Source organism: Camelina sativa, chromosome 8, assembly GCF_030686135.1.
Source record: "Camelina sativa cultivar CO46 ecotype springtype chromosome 8, ASM3068613v1".
Classification (NCBI taxonomy): Eukaryota; Viridiplantae; Streptophyta; class Magnoliopsida; order Brassicales; family Brassicaceae; genus Camelina; species Camelina sativa.
The window spans coordinates 28,140,816-28,164,850 of NC_141887.1; the positions used below are offsets into that span (position 1 = coordinate 28,140,816).

Here is a 24,035-nt window from a genome sequence, read left to right on the forward strand (position 1 = left end):
TGAAAGCATAATTGACATGCTTAAGTTTTATTTATGAAAGCATAATCTTTTATTAATGAAATCAGAAATTGCACTTGATCTAGCTGGCCAACAAAGATTAGTATTTCTAATCTAGGTCCGATTCTCCAAATTCAGCATGCTTAATTAATAAACGATTAGTATTAATGAACTTTGTAGTGCTATTTGTTTAGAGAAAATATCAAGCTAGCATTAGAAAACAATTGTATTATCAGTATGATGCTAAATTTATGATATTTTTTTTGGTAGGAATGATAATTTTATGATATGATGATAATGTTTTTTTTTAAAAAGAAAGATGTGGCATTAAGAAACAAATATTGGTATGATGATAGTCTCAGTATATGATTGATAATATACAATTACTATACAGACTAATATTATATAGAAGGGGTCATCATACAATTACAAGTTGGATTACCATATGAATTAACATTCATTTTGGGATATTCTAATGATAAATTTTATTTAATTAATTTCGTTAGATATTTTACATTTTAGATTTAAAAAAAAAGTCTAAAACATTTTTCAATAATTAACTGAGGTCAATAAAGAAATATTTATTTAATTACTACGTTCAAGTCTTTCATAAAATGGACTTTATCAAAAAACTTTCATTCTAATAGTAGTATTTAATTTTGACTCTTCGTAAAACATAATCTATATAGAAACTAACAAAAATCTTAAATAGGTAAGAAAAAAGATTATTAAAGCAAAAGGGGGAAAAAAAATAAAGGGTCTGAAACGTAAAACTCTGGCCGTACGGAAACTGCGTCGTATTTGGATGTCTCATAGTCTCTGTGGCGAAAAGGCAGCGTGCTAAATCCGTCGAGTTTGCCACCGTTGAGCGGCAGGTGAAGCCCAAACCGAGTCACCGTCTCTCTCTTTCTCTCTCTCCTTTCAGATGACGGCGCTGAGACCTCTCCCCGGGCGATCACGATCGCTGCGATGTTCATCGGAGAAGATGGAAGGTTACGGAAGCTGGGACATGCTCGATTGGACTAAACTCGATGTATTCCGCTCTTAGCTTCTCAATTCAATTATTGCATCTTTCTCTCGTGTTTTCCTTGACCTAATTCGTTAAGCAAGCAACACGAGAACATTGTTATTGTTGTTTTTCATCTCTTTATTTGAAAAGCTCATAATTTGGGGATTATCGATTGATGCTTTTTTTTTTTTTTTATGTTCTATTTTGATTGGGATGGTTCAGTCAGCTTCTTTTTCTAGCTCGTATTCGAACTTGGATTGCTTGCTGGAATCTGAGAGGATTCTCTTCGAGGTATGTCATTAGATTTGGTTATAAATTGGATGTTTCGAATTGAAAACTCTGTTTGGTGCCTCTCACTGTTTTCTAAAACTTTATGCTTTGGATTTGAGAATTGATAGGGATGCTTCAGTCAGGTTTCTTGAAAATTAGCAAGAAATCAAATTCCTGTTTGTTGGAATTTGTTCATCATAAATGTATTGTGTTTTGGTCTTTTAATTGAAGTTGGCTTTGATTTTCAGGCTTGTGGAGTTATTCTCATCAACACCAATGAGGCAGGGACCCTCTTGTTGTCAAATTTTCGTATTATGTTTTTGGTATGACTTGTCTTTCCTATGTTTCTTCTTTTTTTTTGTCAACTTATTGTAATCTTTACGTGGTGCATCACACGTGCATTTCGCTGTTGATTTCTGCATTCCTACTCATATTTTCTTGACAATGCTATAAACTTAAGGGACTATTCTTTGTTTCTCTTTGTGAAGAGTGAAGGAACCAGAAAGCTTGTTCCACTTGGTACAATCCCATTTTTAGCTATCGAGAAGTTTAACAAACTGGTCAGTTATTATGTCTACGCTCTGTGATTAATTTTGGTGCAGTTAGGCTCTGGGTTTTAATACTTTTACTTTTATATAATTTCTGTGTCATGGGTATTATATGTAGGCGCTGAAAGTTCAATCAAACAAATATCACAACGATGAGAATGCACCAAATCGACTTTTACAGGTCACTGGTATGTTTCTGTGTTTCCATTTGCTAAAACAGATTCTGAGTAATTTATGTTTTCAGGTTCTTGTGCCATAGATCAAAATTCAGTTTAATGTTTAGCTCCTTTTCTTTTATTACCTTTGTTTACTACCTGAAAGTAATTATCTTGGCAGCAGACATCACCCCTGCAATGATGTTGATTGAAGGGTTTTTATTTACCGCTTTATCTAATACTTTTTGTATGTTAGTTTATAACTATATCATAATGATTCATGTCCATTTTGCAGGAAAAGATATGAGGATAGTTGTCTATGGTTTTCGACCTGGAACCAAACAGGTGAAACTTTTGAAAAATTTCAACTCATGCTACATTTTGCATTTCTCCTTGAAACCTATTTGATTCTATTAGCATACTTTTGTAGAGACGTGCTGTCGTTGATGCACTATTGAGGTCTAACAAACCAGAGAGAGTATGGGATCTTTATGCTTTTACATGTGGGCCTTCCAAATTCGGTAACGCAAACCCAAAGGAAATATTGCTTAATGAATATTTTCGGCTTCTCGGAAAAAGTTCTCAACAAGCGTCAATGAATATGATTGACGACGGTTCATTCACTCTGTCCAATGAACTTTGGCGGATAACTAACTTGAACTCGAATTATGACTTGTGTCAGAGTTATCCGTTTGCTTTGATGGTTCCAAAATCAATTAGGTAGGACATTGATTCCTTGTTCAGGAATGAAAAATGTTTCATTTGGTTTCGCCAAACATGGAGAAGTTCTGTGCTCGTATTTGAGAACTACATAGAAGATTATCTTTAGTAACTTGGCATACCACTGTTTATTTTTTGGTTTCAACTATCTTTATGAGAAGTATTGACACAATAAACAATTACCGCATTTTTGTTGTCAGTGATGAAGATCTGATCCAGGCGTCTACTTTTCGGGCAAGATGTCGCTTACCTGTGATCTCGTGGTGTCATCCAGGTAGAAATGCAGCGGTTGTGGTACTTCTATTTGAACTTTGTTGGTATAGCTTCGACATTTACATGTTGCTTTTTTTATTTATTTTTCAATTGCAGGAAGTGGAGCTGTGATTGCTCGCTCATCACAACCTTTAGTTGGTCTGATGATGAACATTAGGAGGTAAGTAGAATTTTCAGTTTTATGACCAGACTTGTGCATGATAATTTAGTTTCTTATTTGGAATCTCAAAGTGCTTGAAGTGATGGATCTGATGTTTTGATAAATTTCACCCATTTCTACAGTAGTTGTGATGAGAAACTTGTTGCTTCATTTTGCACTCAGTTAGCTGGCCATAAGGGAGCACGAAGGTGAGCTTCTGATTTTTTCGTCATTTGGTTAAAATTAACATTTCGGTTTCCTGATAATCTTTTTGTCATCTCTTAGTACCATGACCCCTCTATGTGCTTGCATTTCTCACATGATTTGTGTTAAAAATCATAAATCACATACGTATACTTGGAAATAACCACTCTTGTTTGCCCCATTGGACGTGGGATTATATTCTGGAATATTAAGAAAAGTCTATTTGGGTGAAATAGAAAATTACTCTGTTACTTCATATCTGAAATGTGGTTGAATGTTGATACTTAGTTACTAAGAAAATTACACGAACTGTCATTTTGTTTTTGTGCCATAGGAAGCTTTATATCGTAGATGCAAGACCTAAGAAAAATGCATTAGCAAATGGAGCAATGGGAGGAGGCTCAGAATCATCTTCAAATTATTTTAAATCTGAAGTCAGTACATGGTCTAAACTGGTTTGCAGCTCAATATTTTGTCTTCTGGAACTGCTTGTTTTTACTGAAAATGTTTCTCTTCAGATTGTTTTTCTGGGGATAGACAACATACATACAATGAGAGAGAGCTTTTCCCGCCTTAGGGATTATTTAGATATGCATGGTACAACATCGTCAGATGGGACGTCATCATTCTTGGTAAGTACTGAATTCCAGAGAATTTAGGATTTGTAGTTGGCGGAGAAGTTCGAAAGCGATTAAAGTTTCTTAACAAATCAACTGACACTCTCCAAGTTGTCTAGCACACGACATCTAGGTGGTTTCAGAAACTAAAACGGGTATCATTCAATTGAATTAAGGTTAGAGCATGTGGACATGATATTTACATTAGTTATCAAGTTAATGGTTGCAACCTTAGTTTCTTTTTCAAGTTCATGGAGAACGTGTAAAATATACCACAGATATCTTTTTGAAGATACATCATGATTTACAATACTTCTGTTGCTAATAGTGGATAACTCTATTTGTGTGAAATCTGTAGAGGCATGGTGCCTCGACGTGGGGTGGAGGTAATCTCAGTAGTATGTCTGCTTCAGTATCCTTGCTCGGAGATAGTAATTGGTTAAGTCACATCCAGAGCATCTTAGCTGGTGTAGCATGGATTGCTGCACGTGTTGCTATGGAGTCAGCATCAGTTCTCGTGCACTGCAGGTAAGCTATCTTGAGGCCACATCGTCACTGAACTGTTTTACTTGGATACCAATTTATAGACATGTGATAGGACAAAGATGCATTTGTCTCAAGCAGACACTTCAACACTTGTATTTATCATCCGTTAAATCAGGTGTTAACTATTCTCAGCTGTTTTATGTTGTTTCCGGACTTGTTATGTCACTGTGCAGTGATGGATGGGACAGAACAACTCAGCTGACTTCTCTTGCATGTTTATTGCTTGATCCATACTACAGAACATTTTCTGGGTTCCAGGTACACCTCGTGTTATAGTTTAAGTTTTCTGGGGCTTTTCGTTCTTGTTGTGACTGAATCTACTTAATTCCTTGATCAACTTCAAGTTTAGGATTGTAACTTGATAATTGATATTGTGGGTGGTTCTCATAGAATACTTTGTTCTTGCCAGCTGATTTAACTGCATAAGCAGCCTTCGTAAGAATTTTGTGTGATGTACCATTGTCTTATGTAGTCTTTTCTACTATTCTGACTTCACATCAGGCTCTTGTCGAAAAGGATTGGTTAGCATTTGGTCACCCATTTTCGGATCGGGTGGGAATGCCTAATGTATCTGAATCTGGTAATTTTGAATTACCAATTCAGTCTTCTTCTGCTCGAAGTTTCCCTTCCTCTCCAGTACAGCAACTTTCAGGATCAGCAATTGCTCAATCTTCTAGCTCTTCATATGGGCCGAACAACTATTCTCCTATATTTTTGCAGGTGAGTAGCTATTGCCTACAGCTATAATAATCTTTACGATGTGAAAATCTAATTAGATAGCTGAGTAAAGCCTTAGATTATTTCATCTTCACGTTTACGGTGTTTGCAGTGGCTTGATTGCGTTTCACAGCTGATGCGGATGTATCCTTCTGCGTTCGAGTTTTCTCCGGTATGTATATAGACCATTAACAGATGTTTGACAGTGTCATGATGAAATTTTGTTTTAAAAGTACTCTCTACCCTTTACTATTTTGTTTCAGACTTTCCTGGTAGATTTCATGGACTGCTTGCTTTCATGTCGTTTTGGGAACTTTTTGTGCAATAGGTAACCTCTCATTTAAAACTTATTTTCTGTGCTTTAGTTTGTAAAGTCAGAAAAAGTTCATCATATGTTATATATAAGGTTATTATTGTTCCTGAGAAAGTTGGAGCAATTTTGTATAGGTGAAAGTTCCATAGTCGAGCAGGAAGTGACTGTGCGACCGTTTAAGTATATATATTGACCCTTTCTTGATAAATGTCAGTGAAAAAGAGAGGCAGCAGTGTGGGATTTCTGAAACCTGTGGATGTCTTTGGGCCTACTTGGCTGATTTACGTTCCTCCGGTGCAACTTCTCATGTCCATTGTAACCCTTTATATGATCCTTCAAGATATGATGGCCCATTATTACCTCCTGCAGCAGCTCTAGCCCCGACTATCTGGCCCCAGTTCCATCTCCGGTGGGCCTGCCCTGTGGAACCGAACGCTACAGAAACCGAGGACCAATGTAGAGCCATGGCTGTTAAGTATTCAGAAATGAAGAAGGTGACCCATCCTTCCTAACCTTTTATAGACTACAAAAGAATCCTTTCCTAAAGTTTATATTTGACTGTACGTTCTATTAACGTCAATTATCTTGCTTCATCTTGTTTGTTTCTTGTGTCGGGTCGGAAAAAATTGGAACAGGAGAAAGAAGAAGCAGAAAGGAAGGTAGATGAGTTATCTTCTGCAGTGGAGTCATTGAGCGAAGAGTTAGTGACCGAGAGAGACATAAGCCGCATAGCTAGAGAATCAGCAAAGAGAGCTACAAAAGAGTGTGCCGTCATATCACGAGCTCTGCAGTCACTTGGCTGCAAAGTTAAATTCACAAAGAACGGAGATTGCACAGTTGAAGTAGAAGATGGGGCGCAGAAATGTTCTCACTCAATTTCCCAAAAACCATCTGAGGACAACACAACAGATGTCTCAGAATCTATCTCATCGGTGACTGAACAGAATGTGTGTGAAGCATTGTGTCCGTTGCGGACAAGAGAAGGAATGTGTCGAAGGCCTGATGCAGGTTGTGCTCAGATCGGGAGCCAATTTCTTGGGTTAAAAACAAACTTTGAAGCGTTTGAGAAACTCTCCATCCAAGAAGGCTATTTCGCAGCTGAATGAGAATCCAAGTTTCACCAGATTGACCGTAAATCAAGGACATGTGTGTATTTTTTTGACAGAGTAAGGCATAGCAACACCAGTGAGGAACAGAAACATCAATAAAACCCCCTAAAGGCGGATACAAAAGCCGCCAAACCAAGAGCGTTTTGGTATGTGGGTGCGCGTCGGGAACTAACTTCTTCTTGTATAGCAATGCGATCATGTATAGACTATAGAGGCAGCAGGTTGCTTCTGGTCTCGACCTCAGGCTTCATTGAGAACGTTAGATTTGTGATTTTGTTTTTGTTTGTCCCGTTGATAAACGAGTAAAGATTGTAACTAAAACTGATTATATGATTATTGAGACAAGAGTCACTATAATCCTGCAAGAAAGTAGTAAAACTAAAAAAAACGTAAAATACAATATTTGCATTGATAGGAGCCTAGATGTGTGAAATTGGGGACAGGGACACCATCACATAAAATATGCGAAGAGTGGTGTGTAGTTTTCAATTCAATACGTTGTATATTATGTAGTTGGGCTTGGACCCCCAATTTAATTCTTACTATTAAATTTGAGCCGTTGATCGTATACTCTTCTTGTACGGTTACTGTTGATTCTAGTGTCCCTCGTGTCGAAAAGTCAATCGTAACATTATTTTATCATTATGTCAAATTTACTTAGACCATCTTTAAATTTCAACAGTTTAATTGTTACAGTGAACCTGTTGAAAAAATGAAAAAGCTGAGCTGGATTAATATCAGATGTCATTTGTATAAGCAAAGTTGTTTTGCACGCATGTGTAGGGAGAGTTTACCATTTTTTTTCTCTTTTTTTCCCTGCCAAAAAACAAATAATTAAGATGACACTTTTAATTTTTTTATCCCACTCTATCTATTTAACACCAATTATTATATAATAAACAATTTCTTTTATTTTATTTTTATATTAAAATTTATTATTTTTTGTAATCTATAAATAGAGACTTGATTCATTTTATTTGAACATAGTAAATAGATATTTTCACTATAACTTTCAAATTATTCTACAATAAATTCTTGGTCATATTTTAAATTTTTTTAAAACAAAATCCTAATAATAATCCTTTTAATATCCAAAATTCTATTAATTACCTTTTTCCCTATCATAATCTTATTGTATTGTCATGTGCTTATATCATATTATATTTGAAGTTTTCATATTTTCATTTGTTTTTACAAAAATTATGTTTTTTTCTTTTTTTAGAAACTATGTAACTTTTAATAATTTTAAATTTAATTTTAATCATATTGTTATAAATATGTAGATAAAATTATAAAGAAAATAAGAATATGAAATCAAAAGGTGGGGTAAGGTGTTGAATGTTATTAAATAAAACTATTAGAGAGGTTAAAATTGAATTGAGTGTTGAATGATTAGGTGGAAGAAAGAGAATATGATGTGGAGTGTTAAAAACTGAGATGGAGGGTGTTTAATGTTATAACCATTGTATATGGTCTTACAAACACACAAGTGTCGCTTTTTTACCGCCATTGATTGATTTTACTGAGCCTATGATCACACACGATAGCCAAGTCAAGTTTTAAAAACCGGGACTGGTTCTGAGTGGTACAACGGTTTAATTGGATTTACGGCTGGTAAAAGATCAAATCAGTTTAAAACTGGTTTATATTGCGGTTACAATTGGTTTAGCTCGTATAAAAGGAAACCAAGAATGACTACATATAGTTAATTCAAACAAAACTGAGTCACCACCACCTCCAGACTTTTTTGGATTTGTGTTTTTTTACCACTCCCCCAGAGACTTTTACAAAATTTTGTCACGACTTTGTAATGAAATGACAAATCTGCAGTAATAAAGTGAATTTGAAGACAAAATTAAGGTGATGAAACAAAAGTCTGAATGCACAACCAATCAAGACTATTATCTTATCTGTTGCAGTTGTACGTACTGACTACTTGACCACTGCTTTTATTACTGAATTGAATTTTTATTGCAAATGGACTGATGTTATACTGTTATTCTGTTTAGAAAAGTGAAAAAATACATACTTTTTTTTTGGGGTGTCATAAAGTTTTCCTAGACTAAATCTCCGAAAGATGTGAAAACCAGATAATAATAATGGTGTCGTTAATTAAAACGTTCATAATGACCGTAATATAAAAGAATACGAACCCTAATCTCCCAATCCCATAATAAAACTTTTGAACTACTAGACAAGCATTGATTAGTTCGACAAATTTCAGTACCACGTTTTCGCAATTTTTTGTCAACAAATTTTTACATCTCCACGTTATGATATAAGGACGAGAAACACCGTAGTAAATTCTTCACAGGCTGGAATTGAGGGGAAAAAAATAAAATCTAGAAAAGGGTCATGAGACATTTACTCGTTTGTTACTATATATCATCACAACCAATCGAAGTAAATTGGAGGATTGGATATACCTAATTTTTAATGGATTTGATATGAGGTAGGGTAATATACTGTATTTTGTATATACAGTATCAATGTTAAGAACAACTTAAATACGTAAAGGTTGCAATATATATGGAGAAACATATAAGATATACGGTCAATAATCAAGGCATCGGATATGTAAAATGATAATGAACAGACATGTCGTAAGGGAATGAGGACTGACTGACAATGGATGCTCCACTCCCTAACATATACTTGTTATTATCCCATTAACCACAAAGAGACATTTAAGCATAGAGTTATAACTTGTTACAATCTCTCTAAGACTATCAAATGTGTATCGAATTTTAAAACACTCAAAAACCAATGTTGTCATGAGAGGTATCAAGTCAATAAGTCATCATAACTTTATAAATTATTGGGTTTGGTTGGTGACACTAATTAATTTTGAGATGTTTTTGTTGTCTTTCGTTGTGGATTTATTGACTTATTGTGTTATCATTTTCCAAACGCATTTGGCAATATTACCATAAAAAGGTGGTGTATCCAAATGCGTAGTTCTCGCACTAAACACACCCTAAAAAAACAAAAATTTAAGAGTCTCATCCGCTCCTGAGTCCTGACCATACCACACCAATCTTAAGGAGTTGATCTTTGCAGTATACCTAGCACCATAGATCCTACAATGTTTAAACTTGAAATTCATCTAAAATCATATATTAGATGATCATACCAACACGTATGTCACAGACGATATTTTGATATATATTTTTTTTATACCCAAACTAAAAACTAATTTTCAAATAAATAAAAAGTAGTTGGTAGTGAAGTTAATAGGTGAATGACAAAAGCAATTTACAACGGGTGTAAAAAAGAAAAGTAAACAAAATCTGAACATATCACTAACTCTATAAAATCCGTACATTTCCTTGCAACTTTGACACAATTTGAAAACACAACACTTTCACACACTCTCTTTCTCTCTCACTTGCTTTCTCTGTTTCTTCCTTTGTTTCTTCCATGGAACTCTTCTCACTCCCTTCTCTGTTCCTACTCTTCACTCTCTTCGTTTTCTACATCTTCAAGTTTGTTTGCAAAAGAAGAAACCAGAGAAACTGCTTCATGCTTCACTACGAGTGTTACAAGGGCATGGACGAGAGAAAACTCGACACCGAGACTTGTGCTAAGGTCGTTCAACGAAACAAGAACTTGGGTCTTGAAGAGTACAGGTTTCTCCTCCGTACAATGGCTAGTTCCGGGATTGGAGAGGAAACGTACGGCCCAATAAACGTCCTTGAAGGCAGAGAAGACTCTCCTACTCTCCGCGACGCTCACTCCGAAATGGATGAGATTATATTCGACACTCTCGACAAGCTTTTTCAGAAGACAAAAGGCTTAGTCTCTCCTTCCGACATTGACATCCTCGTCGTCAACGTCTCACTCTTCGCTCCATCTCCTTCTCTAACCTCACGAGTCATCAACAGATACAAGATGAGGGAAGACATCAGATCCTTCAACCTCTCGGGACTAGGGTGTAGCGCGAGCGTTATCTCGATAGATATCGTGCAAAGGATCTTCGAAACTCGCGAAAACGCTATCGCACTCGTGGTCAGCACCGAGACAATGGGTCCTCACTGGTACTGCGGTAGAGATAGATCCATGATGCTCTCAAACTGTCTCTTCCGTGCAGGAGGAAGCTCTGTTCTGTTAACCAACGCAGCTCGGTTTAAGAACCGGGCTTTGATGAAGCTTGTGACAGTGGTCCGTGCCCATGTGGGTGCAGACGACGAGGCCTACTCGTGCTGCATACAAATGGAGGACGGAGATGGTCATCCAGGCTTTCTCTTAACCAAACACCTAAAAAAAGCAGCCGGTCGAGCCCTAACCAAGAACCTCCAAGTTCTCCTCCCTAGAGTCTTGCCCATCAAGGAACTGATCCGCTACGCCATAGTCCGTGCGGTTAAAAGAAGAATCACCAGGAAAAGAGAACCCGGGAGCTCGGGGATCGGTCTAAACCTAAAAACAGGGTTGCAACATTTCTGTATTCACCCCGGAGGAAGAGCGATTATAGAAGGAGTCGGAAAAAGCTTAGGGCTCACAGAGTTCGACATCGAGCCAGCGAGAATGGCGCTTCATAGGTTCGGGAACACGTCTTCAGGTGGTTTATGGTATGTTCTTGGTTACATGGAAGCTAAGAATAGATTAAAGAAAGGTCATAAGATACTAATGATGAGTATGGGAGCTGGATTCGAGTCTAACAATTGTGTTTGGGAGGTTCTCAAGGATCTTGGTGATAAGAACGTTTGGGAAGATTCGATCGATCGATATCCGGAGCTATCGAACATCCCGAATCCGTTCGTGGAGAAGTATGATTGGATCAACGACGATACTATGAGCTTCCTTCGTGTTGATTGATCACAAGTAAGCAGAGAGAGTAACATTTATTTTTAAAATCATATATTAAGCAATCAATTGGTTATTATAAGAAATGTTTCTTTATTAGGCGTTATTTCGAAGTTTGGATTATTTGGAATATGTTGACAAGTTGATATAGTCGACGACGACTGATACTTTTTGTTATCAATTTAAATTTGAAATAAATATAAGCATGTTTAATTGACGGTACTTTTTTTGACAAATTGATTGTAGATTTGACAAGTAACAACCAATTGATATAGAAGTCGATATTTCGAACAGTAGTAACAAAGAGATTGTGTACTCAAGTGGCTGCATTTACTCTGTCAGATTTGTATTATTGTGGCTTACCCATTTATGAGTAAGAACAGCAATAAATTTCATGTGTGTTCACAGATTGTAATTGATTTACATTGTCTTCTATATATTTACATTTTACACAACACACACACATACATTGAGGTATCAAACTCTCTGACATTACCTTTGAATGCAAAATCAGTTTTATTGTTAGATTGTGGAGCCTTTCAAAAAAATAGAAAACCCTGTGGGGTCCTCCTACCGATTCCACTACAAGATTAAGGGAACATAGATTTGCTCTTAAAACATTTTGCTATCTTATGTCACTACATATATATATATATATATTTAATGTTATACTTAAGAGTTAAGACACAAAGTTTCAAAATATATTTTAAATTTCAAGAAACTAATAAGATGTTACATTCGCTAATCACTAATGCATGCATGTTACACTTTGCTCCTAATTGATAAATTATGACGAGACTTATTAACGCGCTCTGTGTTGCGCGTGCTATCTACTCGCTCTGGGTCGTTGAAATATTTTATTTTTTCTTCGAACACATCTCGCCGCCGGGAAAAAGCCGAGAGATGGAGAGCGAAACCCTAGTTGAATCGGCGATTAGGGTTCTAAACACATCAGACCCGTACGAAAAAGCCAAGCTTGGCGATTCGATTGCCGTCAAATGGCTTCAAGGTGAAATAGCCGAAACCTATGATCCCACCGTCGATCTCTCTGTCCCGGACAGGCCAGCTCGACTTCCGATGAAACTGGTGTCTCCGAGTTTGATGCCGAAGCTGGGAAGAGCTGGTAGCTTACAGAGCAGGCAAGCCATTGTTCATAGTTTCATACTGAAAGCTGGGCTATTGACTTATCTTGGGTAAAAAAAGGACCTTTTGATTTTTTGTAACTCTGATTTGTATCTTTCAAGGTTTTGAATTTGATAATGATGATTCTGGGGAATGTTATATATATAGGATATAATAGCTCGTTTTGGCAAGCAAGAGAAGATGCCTAGAGACTTCTTTACAGATTTTGTTGTCGTTGCTCAAGATGAAGGCCGTCACTTCACTTTGCTTGCAGCTCGGCTTCAAGAAATTGGTTCTAGTTACGGTGCATTGCCTGCTCATGATGGTCTTTGGGACTCTGCTTCTGCCACATCTCAGGATCTTTTGGCTCGTTTGGCTATAGAGCATTGTGTTCACGAGGTGAGATACCCCATTTCAACTTCTTTTAGTTCGTTTTTGATTCTCTATGTTACTGATATTACTATGTTTTTTGCAGGCTAGAGGGCTTGATGTACTGCCTACTACGATATCTCGGTTTAGGAACGGAGGTGATCACGAGACTGCTGATTTACTTGAGAAAGTTGTGTACCCTGAAGAAATTACTCACTGTGCAGCTGGGGTCAAATGGTTTAAGTATCTATGTGAACGGTCAAAGCATCCAGAATGCACCATCAGTAGCAAAGAATCAGACGATAGCAATGAAGAGATAATCAAGAAGTTTCATTCGGTAGTAAGGGAGCATTTCAGAGGGCCGTTGAAACCGCCTTTTAATGCTGAAGCAAGAAAAGCTGCTGGCTTTGGTCCTCAGTGGTATGAACCTCTTGCTGTCAAAGAGAGCACTGCCTAGCAAACTCCCAACAAGTTTTTTTTTTCCTTTTTTTTGTTCTTGCATAGTTGTTTCGTTTGTAATCTGCAACTTTCCAACACTGTAACCATTGTTTTGAGTTTTTTTGACCAAGGAGTACTCATCCTTGAACGCAATATCACATGTAACTTTATCTTTAAAATACATTCTTTGATCTTTATAAAGGATTCAAAAAACAGCTTTTCAATTTAAAGCTCCCTTTTTGTGTCTGTTAAGTTGTGGGAATGTGGAAGTGCTCCTTTTCAATGGTGGGTATGATAGAAAAACATCTGAAGTATGGAGTTTGGTCAGTTTAAAGAACGAAAACGTAACACAAACAGAGAATTAACTGAAACATTCTTCAGGGGGAGTTTGTCTCAGCGGTTCTGAAGAGTCTCAATTGCCTTTTTCCACACCAAAGCTCTCTGTTTTGCGTCTTCAAAAGATAAAACCTTCTTTGGCTGCAGAATTCAAGAAAAGTCACAATTAAAGTTTCATGTCTTTGGTGCTGAGAAAATTAGGGAAATGATGAGTACCGTGCAAATCTTGAAATGGGAAGGGCTAGTCACTTGAACGTTGAGGTCATTTGAGTTATCAGACCAGATGATGTTCCCTTTTACAACTAGCTTTGACGGGTCGACATAGATCAGCTTGGGTTTGTTGGTGAGTATTAGCTGCACCTTCTTGCTTGTTATCTTCTGAAGCTTCTTCACGGCTGATATCATCAGAACCGATTCTCCCGGGTCTAGAAACTGTTGCCTGTTAACCAAATGTTCACCCCAAAAAAAAAAAAGTTAGCAGATTGTCTAACTGGATTAGTTTCAGGAGCACTAAACTGGGGGTGTTGCCCAGAAAACAGAGGAACAAGAAAGCCTGATTGCCCTCACCATCTCGAATCAAAAGAGTCAATGGAAGCAAGCCGTGTTATGGAACCCGATGATTCAGGAGCTGTAGAAGGTGCACCGTGTCCGTCGTTCTGTGTGGCTGAAGAATCTCCAATATGTGTCAGGTTCCACGGAGAACCATGTGCGTCATCCCTCTCGGGAGATGCTGTTTGAGACTGCATCAGATATAACAAAACCTGAATAAATAAACAAACAAGAAGATAATTTGAAAAGGCCTTACAATTACAATTACAATTAGGAGGAGGTATACCGCAGGATCTGGGGCTAGTTTTGGAGGACTCTGAGACCGAAGATTCTTCCAGTCAACTCCAGTAAAGAAAGGATGTTTCTTAAGAGCAGTATAACCTTCTGAACTAGCACCTGGTCTTCTGCTTGGATCAGGATCCTGAGAAAATCTCACAGTAAAAGAGTTACAGCCATATCATCTGATTGGTGACAATGGCTTTTGATGTATCTTACCAGCAACCGGTCGATGAGGTCTCTTGCTGCTTCTGAAAAATGATTTGGGAACTTTATATCTCTGGCTATAATTCTTTGGAAAATCAGCCATTCACTTGCGTCTTTGAATGGAGAAGTCCCTGAAAGCATCTGGTAGAGAGTGCAGCCTAGAGCCCAGAGATCATTTCTGGTGTTCCACAGAGTACCAAGGAAATTGTTCAAAGTAAGAGGCATTGTAATCCACAAAACCAAATAGGTTACTTAAGAAACCAAGAACTCTCACCCGAAAGTTGCGGGAGAGGAGTTGAGAACTTCAGGCGGAACATATGCAGCAGTCCCGACGAAAGTGCATGCTTTATCGTCTGTATACGTCACCAGTTTTACAGAGAGAGGCTTAAACCAGAATCTGACAATAATTATCGATAAGCACTGCCTTAAGCTCAGAAATATGAGAAAGGATTGTAGACGGTCATATTACCAGAGGCTGCGTTAGGAAGTACTGTGATCCGGCTATCTTGCATCGGCTTTACACTACCAAAATCCGCAATCTTAATGTGCCCATCTGAAGTCAGCAACAGATTCTCCGGCTACCATTTCAAGGAAGAAACCCACTTAGCACTGCCATTGTTGGGGTCGGAAAAGAGAAGAGAAGATATTCAAAAGAGAAGGAGCTACCTTAATATCTCGATGTATCAGTCCCATACTATGTATATACTCAAGAGCATCCACAACTTCTGCAGTGTAGAATCGAGCTTCATCCTCCGATAGCCTACCTTTCTGCACAAAAAAAGAAAGGAACCACAATGGTGTGTCAAATTCCGACAACACTAAATACCAAGAAACAATCTCCCAAGGTTCTGAGTCAATCTTACTCTGGTTATTTGGTCGAAAAGCTCACCACCTTCACAAGATTCAAGTGCCATATCTACCAAAAACAATATAGAGAAGAAGACACACAAAAACAAAACAAAAAAGATCAATCAACTACAGAAAAAGCACAAGAATGTTACATGTGAATAAGAAATACCTACATAGCGAGGAAGTGTCTTGAAAGGTGAAGAAAAGCTTGATGATCCCAGGATGTTCAAGTTGATCAAGAACAATCCTTTCGAGCTTGACGTAAGCAGTTTTATTCTCCTTGGTGATAAACTTTTTGTCCATAATCTTTAAGGCATACACAGTTCCAGTTTCCTTCTTCTTTGCCCTAACAACCTGATTTGAGAATCATCCATCCACCCACAGGGGTCAAAAAAAAAAAAACAACCCTTTCCAATTGCACACCACATTGAGAGGAATCAAAAGCCACATTGCCTATAATAGGGAGGAGTTCGAAAAAAGAAACCTTAGAGTAAGAGCCAACGCCATAGATCTTGCCGAATTCGAAATCATGGCTGGAGAAATTTTCTTGAGGAGCTTTAAAGGAGAAGCTCTTGCTTCTGGAAACATTGGCACCGTTGGAAGATGAGGAGGTCCCTTGAAGAACAAGCTTTGAATCAAATTCTTTCTCCATTGCCAAAAACATATCCCTTTTTTTTTTTTTGTTATCTCTTCTTCTTCTTCATATACATCTCGATAAGAAGACCCATTAGGTTAAGCAAATCCCACAAATCAAAAACCAGCGAGAAGAATCGATTGCAAAGAGAACCCGGATTCGAAATTACAGAACCGTTGGATCTGTAGAGAATGCTGACGATGGAGGTTTTGAAAGAAGGAAGCTTTTTTTTTTTTTTTGTGACCGGTGGTGGTGGCCTGGTGGGTTCCGATTTCGAAATTTCTCGAATAAATTATATATCTCTCGATTAAAGAAACCCAAAAAGTAAAGCAAGAATATTGGGAAGAGAGAGCAGAGAAATGTGGGAACTTTTATGGAGCTGATGCAGAGAGAGAGAGAGAGATGTGACACTTCTTCGCTTCTTCTTCTTCTTCTTCACTTCTTCTTCATCTTCTTTATAGTTTTTTCAATCTTTTTAGTTAAAATATTATTTTAATTTGAAAATATTGTTTTGAAGGATAGATTTGTTGATCACTTTGATAGAGACTTTTTTTTTTTTTTTTTTGTGTGTCAAATTTTGGATCTTTGCAATGATTCGTTCGATTCAATAACCGATGCTCTCACGAGTCTCACTCATTACTAGGCTTCTTTTAGGAGGTTTCATTTGTGAAAATTTTGTTACATCAACCATTAATTAATTTTTAAATTTTAATTTATTCTAACTACAATATAAGTATTTGTTAAATGTTTTAATTGTGATACTATACTTATCGTATCTATCAGTAGATATAGCATTCATTATGGTTGTTGTGGCTTTGTGCTAGTACTATTTCCAAGTTATTGCTAGTTAAGGACATACTGTAAATTAATTGTTCTTTAAAATATGTTACTGAAAATTTAACATTGATTGCGAGAGAAAAATGTTACTAAAAATTGTTCAATTCTTTTCTGCTCTTGCTTGTTTTCAATGTAGACTGTCATTGTTTGTGTAATGTACAAACACGCACGACCCTAAAACATTTAAGCCCAATACAAGTCGTCGTCCTTTCCCAAAAGTTAAAAACTCAAATTTAAAACGTATGTGCCAAAACCTATTAGAGAGACTCTTTGCCTCATCAGTCATCAAGAACAAGAGACCAAATAATTATCAGCAAACACGAATCCAGAGAGAGTTTGTTAGAAAACTTGTTTTCTCATTCTAAACGATAAAATGTTTGTTACAACATTCTTATGTTGAATGTGATGGTTAAACCGGAACAAACTGGGTCTATACAAATAATCTAGATAATAAACTGGACAATTCCAGAGCCCTTAACCAACTATACTATGTACAAGTATATTTCATATATACACCATCTAATAGCTCCCCTCAAGATGAAGGTGCAAAGATATTGTAAACACCCATCTTGAAAATTATCTCTTGGAAATGAGCAGGATGCAATACTTTAGTGAGAACATCTGCTAACTGATTCCCTGTTCGAACATGCATAGTTTTAAGAAATCCAGAATCTACCTCCTCCCTGATCTTGTAGCAATCCATATCCACATGTTTAGTTCTCTCATGGAACATTGCATTATTAGCGATATGTAATGCTGTTGTATTATCACCATAGAGATAAGCTGGAAGAGTGAATGGAATCTGCAAATCTCGCATAAGTCGAGAAAGCCAAATGAGTTCCTTGGTTGTCAAAGCCATAGCTCGAAACTCTGATTCTGCAGAGCTTTGAGAAACTGTATCCTGCTTCTTCGATCGCCATGATACCAAAGAGCCTCCAATGAATATGCAGAAACCTGTAACAGACCTTCTATCATCAGTATAAGATCCCCAATCTGCATCCGAAAATCCCCTCAGGTCAAACTTATTATCAGCTGCATAAAACAGTCTTTGACCCACTGTTCCTTTCAAATATCTCAAGACTTGATGTACGACAATCAAATGAGTATCTCTAGGAGCATGAGAATACTGACAAAGCTTGTTAACCGCAAAAGAGATATCCGGTCTTGTTATTTGGAGATACATGAGTTTACCAACCAACTTCCTGTACTAAGTGGAATCCGGTAACAAAGTGCCTTCATCTTTTGTTATCTTGACATCGGGGTTCATCGGAGAATCACAAGGTTCGCTGCCCAGAAAACCTGTAGTAGATAACAACTCCAATATGTATTTCCATTGACAAAGTGAGATGCCTGCAGAATATCTTGCAATCTCTATGCCGAGGAAGTACTTTGCTGGACCCAAATCTCTTAACTTGAAATATGACTTCAATTCATCCTTAAAATCCGCAACTGCATCAACACTATTACTGACAATCAACATGTCATCGACATACACCAAAACCGCAAGAAAGACTTCGTCCTGAGATTTGATAAACAAAGTATGTTCACCAGACGATTTAGCAAATCTCATTTTCCGCAAAGTATCAGATAACTTGATGAACCATTGCCGAGAAGCTTGCGTTAAGCCGTAAATGGACTTATGTAGCCTGAGCACAACATTAGGCGGAAGTTTCACTCCAAGTATATTTGCATAACCAGGTGGTATCTTCATATAAATTTCTTCATCCAAGTCTCCATTTAGAAAGGCATTGGATATATCAATCTGATCAACTATCCAATTTCTCTTAGCTGCAGTCAGAAATAACAATCTGACAGAAGGTAGTTTAGCAACAGGTGAAAAAGTCTCTTCATAGTCGACACCCTCTTCCTGTGTGAAACCTTTAGCAACTAATCTTGCCTTATATCTCTCTATACTTCCATCTGCATGATATTTGATTGTAAATACCCATTTAAAACCAATCGCCTTCTTGTTAGGTGGTAATTGATCTTCACTCCAAGTTGTTAGTTCGAATCATAGCACCAATCTCCTCTCTTATTGCATCACACCACACAACATAATCCTAAGCTTCTGAATATCTTTGTGGGACAATGTCATTTGTGATTATATTAATGAAAGCAAGAAAAGGCTCAAATAGATATGAATAAGATATATAATTGGATATTGGATATTTAATAGTACTAGTAGTATTATTACAATGAAAATCCTGCATGTGTTTAGGGGGTTTTCTTTGTCTGTGAGATAGTGATTCAGAAGGGGTCAAAATCTCAGAAGCTGACACATATTGAGGTGGATGTGCATTAGAGGATGTTTGCACAAGAGGCAAATCATCGGGGTTTGCACGTGAATGAAGATGAGGAAAGAAAAGTTTTGTATCATCCTTGATATTGGGTGATACAAAAGGAAAAATATCCTCATAGAAAATGACATGTCTAGAAACAGAAATAGCATGTGTCTCCATATCTAGTAGCTTATACCCCTTATATCCAGTTGGATATCCTAGAAAAATACAAGCCTTTGCTCTAGGGTCAAATTTCTTTCTATGCTTAGGGGAGGTTGAACTATAACATAAATAACCAAAGCTCTTTAAAGAAGTATACTCAGGGGGTTTGTTAGTTAATTTCTCAAAAGGAGACTTATTTTCTAAAACCGGAGTTGGCAATCTATTGATAAAAAAAACAGCTGTCAAGACACAATCTCCCCAAAACTCTAAAGGAACATTAGACTGAAAAAGAAGAGCCCTAGCAACATTCAAAATGTGTTGATGTTTTCTTTTTACTACTGAATTCTGTTCAGGAGTTTTTGGGTATGAATGATATGATATTATTCCTTTTTCAGTAAACAATGCATTAAATTTCAGTTCATGAACATTATCAGATCTAACAGATTTGACATTAGTATTATACTGAGTTTCAACAATATTAAGAAAACCAGGAAAAATATGCAAGACATCAGATTTTGACTTCATCAAATAGATCCAAGTAGCTCGACTATGATCATCAATAATAGTTAAAAAGTATTTATAACCGTCTTTAGTCTCTACTGAGAAAGGACCCCAAGTATCAATGTGAACAAGGTCAAAAGGAGCACTACACATGTTCTGTTTAGATGTAAAAGGAAGATGTTTTTGTTTAGATAAATGACAAACATGACAAACAGAAGAATGTTCTTTATTTCTTTTAATGCCTTTTAATCTCAATACATCAGATAACAAATCTATTTTAGATTGAGAAGGATGTCCTAGACGTCTATGCCATATATTGGAATCAACGATTACACTAGAACAAACCGAGACATTTTTAGTAAGAGAAGCAGTACCTTTTAAAGAAACAGAATGATTAGACTCATCAAAATGCAAGACATATAAATTTCCAAGTTCAATCCCTTTTCCAATCATCAATTCCCGTGTAAGATCCTGAATAAAGCATTCATCAGAGGTAAAAGTCATTTTAGTTTTCAATGTCTTTGTTATGACACTAACACTTAACAAATTGAATTTAAATTCAGGAATATAAAGCACATTATGCAGAATGATATCATCAGTTAATAGAATAAGACCAATGCCTACTGTACGAACAGTGTATCCGTTAGGGAGGGTGACAAAGGTTCTATCTAAAGGTTTAAATTCTACATAAAGGTCTCTATTGTGAGTGACATGGTGAGTTGCCCCTTAATCTATAACCCAAGCCCTTGGAGACACAACTGGTTCCTTAGATAATGAAGATATTAGCATGTCATAATAGGCATTAGAGTATAGGGACAGGAAAGTACCTAAAATCTGTGAGATTACAGGAACAGAAGTTGAAGTCGAAGCACAAGGATTAGAGAGTGTGGAAGGTTCTGCAGTAACAGTGTGAAGCTTGGAACTCAGATACGAAATCACAATTTGGATTTGACCCTTAGACATCTCTTCAAAAGTAAATTCTATGTTCTCCTTTTGATCAAGCTGAGGTGTAGGGTGAGTTGCAGCAAGGTTAGTAACCCCTATCGTTTGTGGTTTCTTCCACTTCGAACCAAAGCCAGGGGGAAAACCATGCAACTTGTAACACTTATCAGCTGTGTGACCAAGTTTGTGACAGTGAGAACATTTTGGTTTCTGAAAACCATTATGAGCCAGCAACACTTTCGTTTGCTCAGAGACCGGAGCAGCTTGGACTTGAAAAGCAGTAGGAGTAGCAAAGTTTTGAGGTGTGCATCCACCAACTATCCTCTGATTTTCATCTTGATCCAGCATGTTGTAAATCTCAGTCAAAGTCGGCCTCGGTTTCATGTTCAGGATTTGTCCTCGAATGTTGGCAAAGTTGTCATTCAACCCCATGAGGAACTGAATGATTTTACTTGTCTCTGCCTCTTCCATCAATTCTTTAACATGATCACAATTACACCTCTTCACAGTGGTAAGCTTAGTATTCGCCAACTGTTCCCACAACGTCTTCTTCTTAGTGTAGTAAGTCGACAAATCCATACTTCCTTGCTTGAGTGTGTGAATCGCTTGTTCAAGTTGATACTTCCTTGGAAGATTACTTACTTGAAACCTCTGGAATAAGTCATTCCACATCTCAACAGCATCCTCATAGTACAAGATACTATCGTAAATTTCTTGGTTCACAACATTTAAGATCCACGCCTTAACCATACTATTGCAGTGACTCCAAATCTTGAACAAATTACTATCAATCTCTGGCCTAGGAAGTGAACCATCCACAAAGCTAAGCTTATTCTTAGCATCTAAGCTCATCCGCATAGCAATAGACCAGTTGTTGTAATTGGAACCATCAAGAGTGTGAGAAACAATAGATAAACCTGGGTGATCCGATGCGTGAAGGAAGAAAGGACTATGAGCGTTACTGTATGATGCGATTTCTTCCGCGATTGTGTTAGAACGGTCACGAATTGCTGGAAGCCTTGGATTCAGACTTGAGTCGATGTCATCGTCCGCTGGATGAGAGGATCCAGCTCGATTCTTCATCGGAGAACAATCTGAAACCATAGAAGCATTGCGAACCGTAGTCTTCTTGCGTAACTTCACCATTAGAGAGATCGAAGCTCAAATGTGCAATTTCAGATGAAAACAGAAGCTGGAAACATGAATCTCCTCCGCTTGAGTTCAAATTTTGCACAGATCTGGAATCGAGACTATGAATTGGTGAAGAATCAAGAAGAAAATGAAGAAACAACACGATCTAGAGATCAAACGAGCGAAAAAATTGCTCTGATACCATATCAGCAAACACGAATCGAGAGAAAAATTGTTAGAAAACTTGTTTTCTTATTCTAAACGATAAAGTGTTTGTAACAACATTCTTATGTTGAATGTGATTGTTAAACCGGAACAAACCGGGTCTATACAAATAATCTAGATAATAAACCGGACAATTCCAGAGCCCTTAACCAACTATATGTAAAAGTATATTTCATATATACACCATCTAATAATAATACACAAGAAATATTGCTTTATTTTCTTCTACGAAGTCAATTAGATATGCTGTGTTTGCATCTGAATTTGGATTACGATTGTGTTTGAGTAGACGTTGAGAATACTGGACAACGTTTTATTTGTTTATAAGCTTGGTTCAAGTCACTTGTGTAAAAAAAGTGTTGTTACAATCGTAATAAACCAAATACCTAAGATTTATGGGTATCGAGGTTTATACAAAATAACACAAAAACTGCTGGTATTAAATAACTAAGGAGACACTTGAAAACTAAAGAACACGCACGCTCCTGATTAGGCCCTAGAACACTTGGTCTGTGAAAGAATCTGATTGTTCAAGAACTTGGACATGAATCTATAACCCTTTTGAGTCAAGTGCACTCCATCCCAACTTATAAACTTGTTTGGATTCTGACACACCGGCACTCCCGCTGCTCCGCATGGTCTCTTTCCGTCGTAGTTGTAAGCTCCACCGATCCCGCAACACGATTTCAAAGCCATACTCTTGTCGAATCCTTCACTACGTAGAACGTATTGAAACGCGTTGTAGTAATCTCCGTAGACGATAGCCACATTGGGAAACTCTTTTCTCAAAGAAGCTATAGCTTCTTGGAGTTGGTTATTGTGATCCATGGCGAATTCGTTGAGATGCTTCAGGCAACCTTTGTCGTCGTAAGCTTTTGGATCCTTCACTGGAAAAGACGTCAAATAAATCGGAAAACATCCCACCGGAAAGTTTCCTGGGACGACCACGTTAACCGCACCGGCTCGGATCACCTCTCTAGCTGCAGCTGTGATGGCTCCAACCACATGTGGTATGTAGCTTCTAATCTCTTCCATGGGTTTGCCTTGAAAGATACCGTAGTTGTAGTCGTTACCTCCTATCTCACCCATCATGAAAAGCGACTGCTTCAAGCAATCAGAAGAAGGGCCTTGACACGTGGAACGTAGATGAGACTTGAACCAAGCGAGCTGTGTGGAGAGAGGAGTGTTTGTTTCCGGAACGTGGAGGTTTCTCGCGGCGAAGAAGGAGCTGTTGAGTGCTGTGCTTCCCGAGACGGCGAAGTTAACACCGTTCTTAAAAGACGAAGACGTTGTGTTTCCGTTGAGGTAAGGGTTTAGGAATGGAAGATCAAGCCTGCGTGCCAAGTAATCGATCATTACAAATCCGTTGGAGAGACGACCGGTGGCTTGGTGGAAGTATGTTTGACCGTATGGGTAGTTTGCAGCGTGAGATCTGGCTCCGACAGGACCGGTACGAATTAGGTTTCCGGTGTCGGCGATGGAGTCACCGAATTGGTAGATGGAATTGATCGGACATTGATCTGTGGCGTGAACAAGGGACACGAAGAGTAGAAGCACCAGAAGCGATAATGTTTTTGTCGTAGACATTAAGCTAGGAAGGATGAGAGATTTGTTGCTTTAAGTAATGACTTATGAGTTACGTTTGTGTGTTGTGATTTGTTTGCTTAGGTGTGCGTGTATATATATAGAGTGAGGCATTCCTTTTTCCAGTCGGATTTGTTTTTTGAGTCGTCTTTAAATTTTCCTCTTTCTTTTGGG

General features: G+C 37.5%; 4 protein-coding genes, 1 non-coding gene and 1 pseudogene across 10 annotated transcripts; 3 read left to right on the plus strand and 3 right to left on the minus strand.

Moving 5' to 3' along the window:
- Positions 1 to 680: 680 nt before the first annotated feature.
- On the plus strand, positions 681 to 6,974 carry LOC104708664 (phosphatidylinositol-3-phosphatase myotubularin-2). Of its 4 annotated transcripts, none has more exons than XM_010425264.3 (19): positions 681 to 1,030; positions 1,229 to 1,297; positions 1,525 to 1,599; positions 1,765 to 1,836; positions 1,943 to 2,012; positions 2,275 to 2,324; positions 2,410 to 2,699; positions 2,900 to 2,973; positions 3,069 to 3,132; positions 3,255 to 3,320; positions 3,650 to 3,749; positions 3,834 to 3,947; positions 4,291 to 4,460; positions 4,652 to 4,736; positions 4,980 to 5,198; positions 5,308 to 5,367; positions 5,459 to 5,523; positions 5,723 to 6,002; positions 6,144 to 6,974. In XM_010425264.3, exons 1-19 carry the CDS (start codon positions 923 to 925, stop codon positions 6,612 to 6,614), a joined length of 2,502 nt encoding a protein of 833 aa, XP_010423566.2. In that variant the 5' UTR covers positions 681 to 922; the 3' UTR covers positions 6,615 to 6,974. The 4 variants fall into 4 exon arrangements, 3 of the variants coding, with proteins under 3 accessions (XP_010423566.2, XP_087316903.1, XP_087316904.1); XR_015563443.1 differs by having other exon boundaries at positions 712 to 1,030; positions 5,643 to 6,002; XM_087460778.1 differs by having other exon boundaries at positions 754 to 1,030; positions 3,834 to 4,108.
- Positions 6,975 to 9,791: 2,817 nt separating this feature from the next.
- On the plus strand, positions 9,792 to 11,875 carry LOC104708665 (3-ketoacyl-CoA synthase 19 pseudogene; annotated as a pseudogene). Its single transcript, XR_015563444.1, has 2 exons — positions 9,792 to 11,438; positions 11,667 to 11,875. The product of XR_015563444.1 is annotated as a 3-ketoacyl-CoA synthase 19 pseudogene (transcript).
- A 306-nt stretch (positions 11,876 to 12,181) lies between these two features.
- Positions 12,182 to 13,579, plus strand: LOC104708667 (uncharacterized). The gene is made up of 3 exons (XR_015563449.1): positions 12,182 to 12,613; positions 12,711 to 12,941; positions 13,018 to 13,579. It is a non-coding gene; the product is annotated as an uncharacterized LOC104708667 (transcript).
- Positions 13,516 to 16,809, minus strand: LOC104708666 (3-phosphoinositide-dependent protein kinase 1). 2 transcript variants are annotated; one of them, XM_010425266.2, is made up of 11 exons: positions 16,051 to 16,809; positions 15,740 to 15,920; positions 15,581 to 15,633; positions 15,384 to 15,485; positions 15,187 to 15,295; positions 14,992 to 15,070; positions 14,730 to 14,895; positions 14,521 to 14,655; positions 14,253 to 14,425; positions 13,902 to 14,124; positions 13,516 to 13,826 (listed from the first exon to the last, which is right to left on the minus strand). In XM_010425266.2, the coding sequence occupies exons 1-11, from the start codon at positions 16,228 to 16,230 to the stop codon at positions 13,743 to 13,745; spliced, it is 1,485 nt and encodes a 494-aa protein (XP_010423568.2). In that variant the 5' UTR covers positions 16,231 to 16,809; the 3' UTR covers positions 13,516 to 13,742. The 2 variants fall into 2 exon arrangements, with proteins under 2 accessions (XP_010423568.2, XP_087316906.1); XM_087460780.1 differs by having other exon boundaries at positions 15,736 to 15,920; positions 16,051 to 16,698.
- A 3,603-nt stretch (positions 16,810 to 20,412) lies between these two features.
- On the minus strand, positions 20,413 to 22,067 carry LOC147940556 (uncharacterized). The gene is made up of 2 exons (XM_087461574.1): positions 20,807 to 22,067; positions 20,413 to 20,450 (listed from the first exon to the last, which is right to left on the minus strand). Exons 1-2 carry the CDS (start codon positions 22,065 to 22,067, stop codon positions 20,413 to 20,415), a joined length of 1,299 nt encoding a protein of 432 aa, XP_087317700.1.
- Positions 22,068 to 22,576: 509 nt separating this feature from the next.
- Positions 22,577 to 23,929, minus strand: LOC104708668 (GDSL esterase/lipase At5g03980-like). The gene has a single exon (XM_019229091.2). The coding sequence runs from the start codon at positions 23,862 to 23,864 to the stop codon at positions 22,767 to 22,769; it is 1,098 nt and encodes a 365-aa protein (XP_019084636.2). The 5' UTR covers positions 23,865 to 23,929; the 3' UTR covers positions 22,577 to 22,766.
- Positions 23,930 to 24,035: the final 106 nt, after the last annotated feature.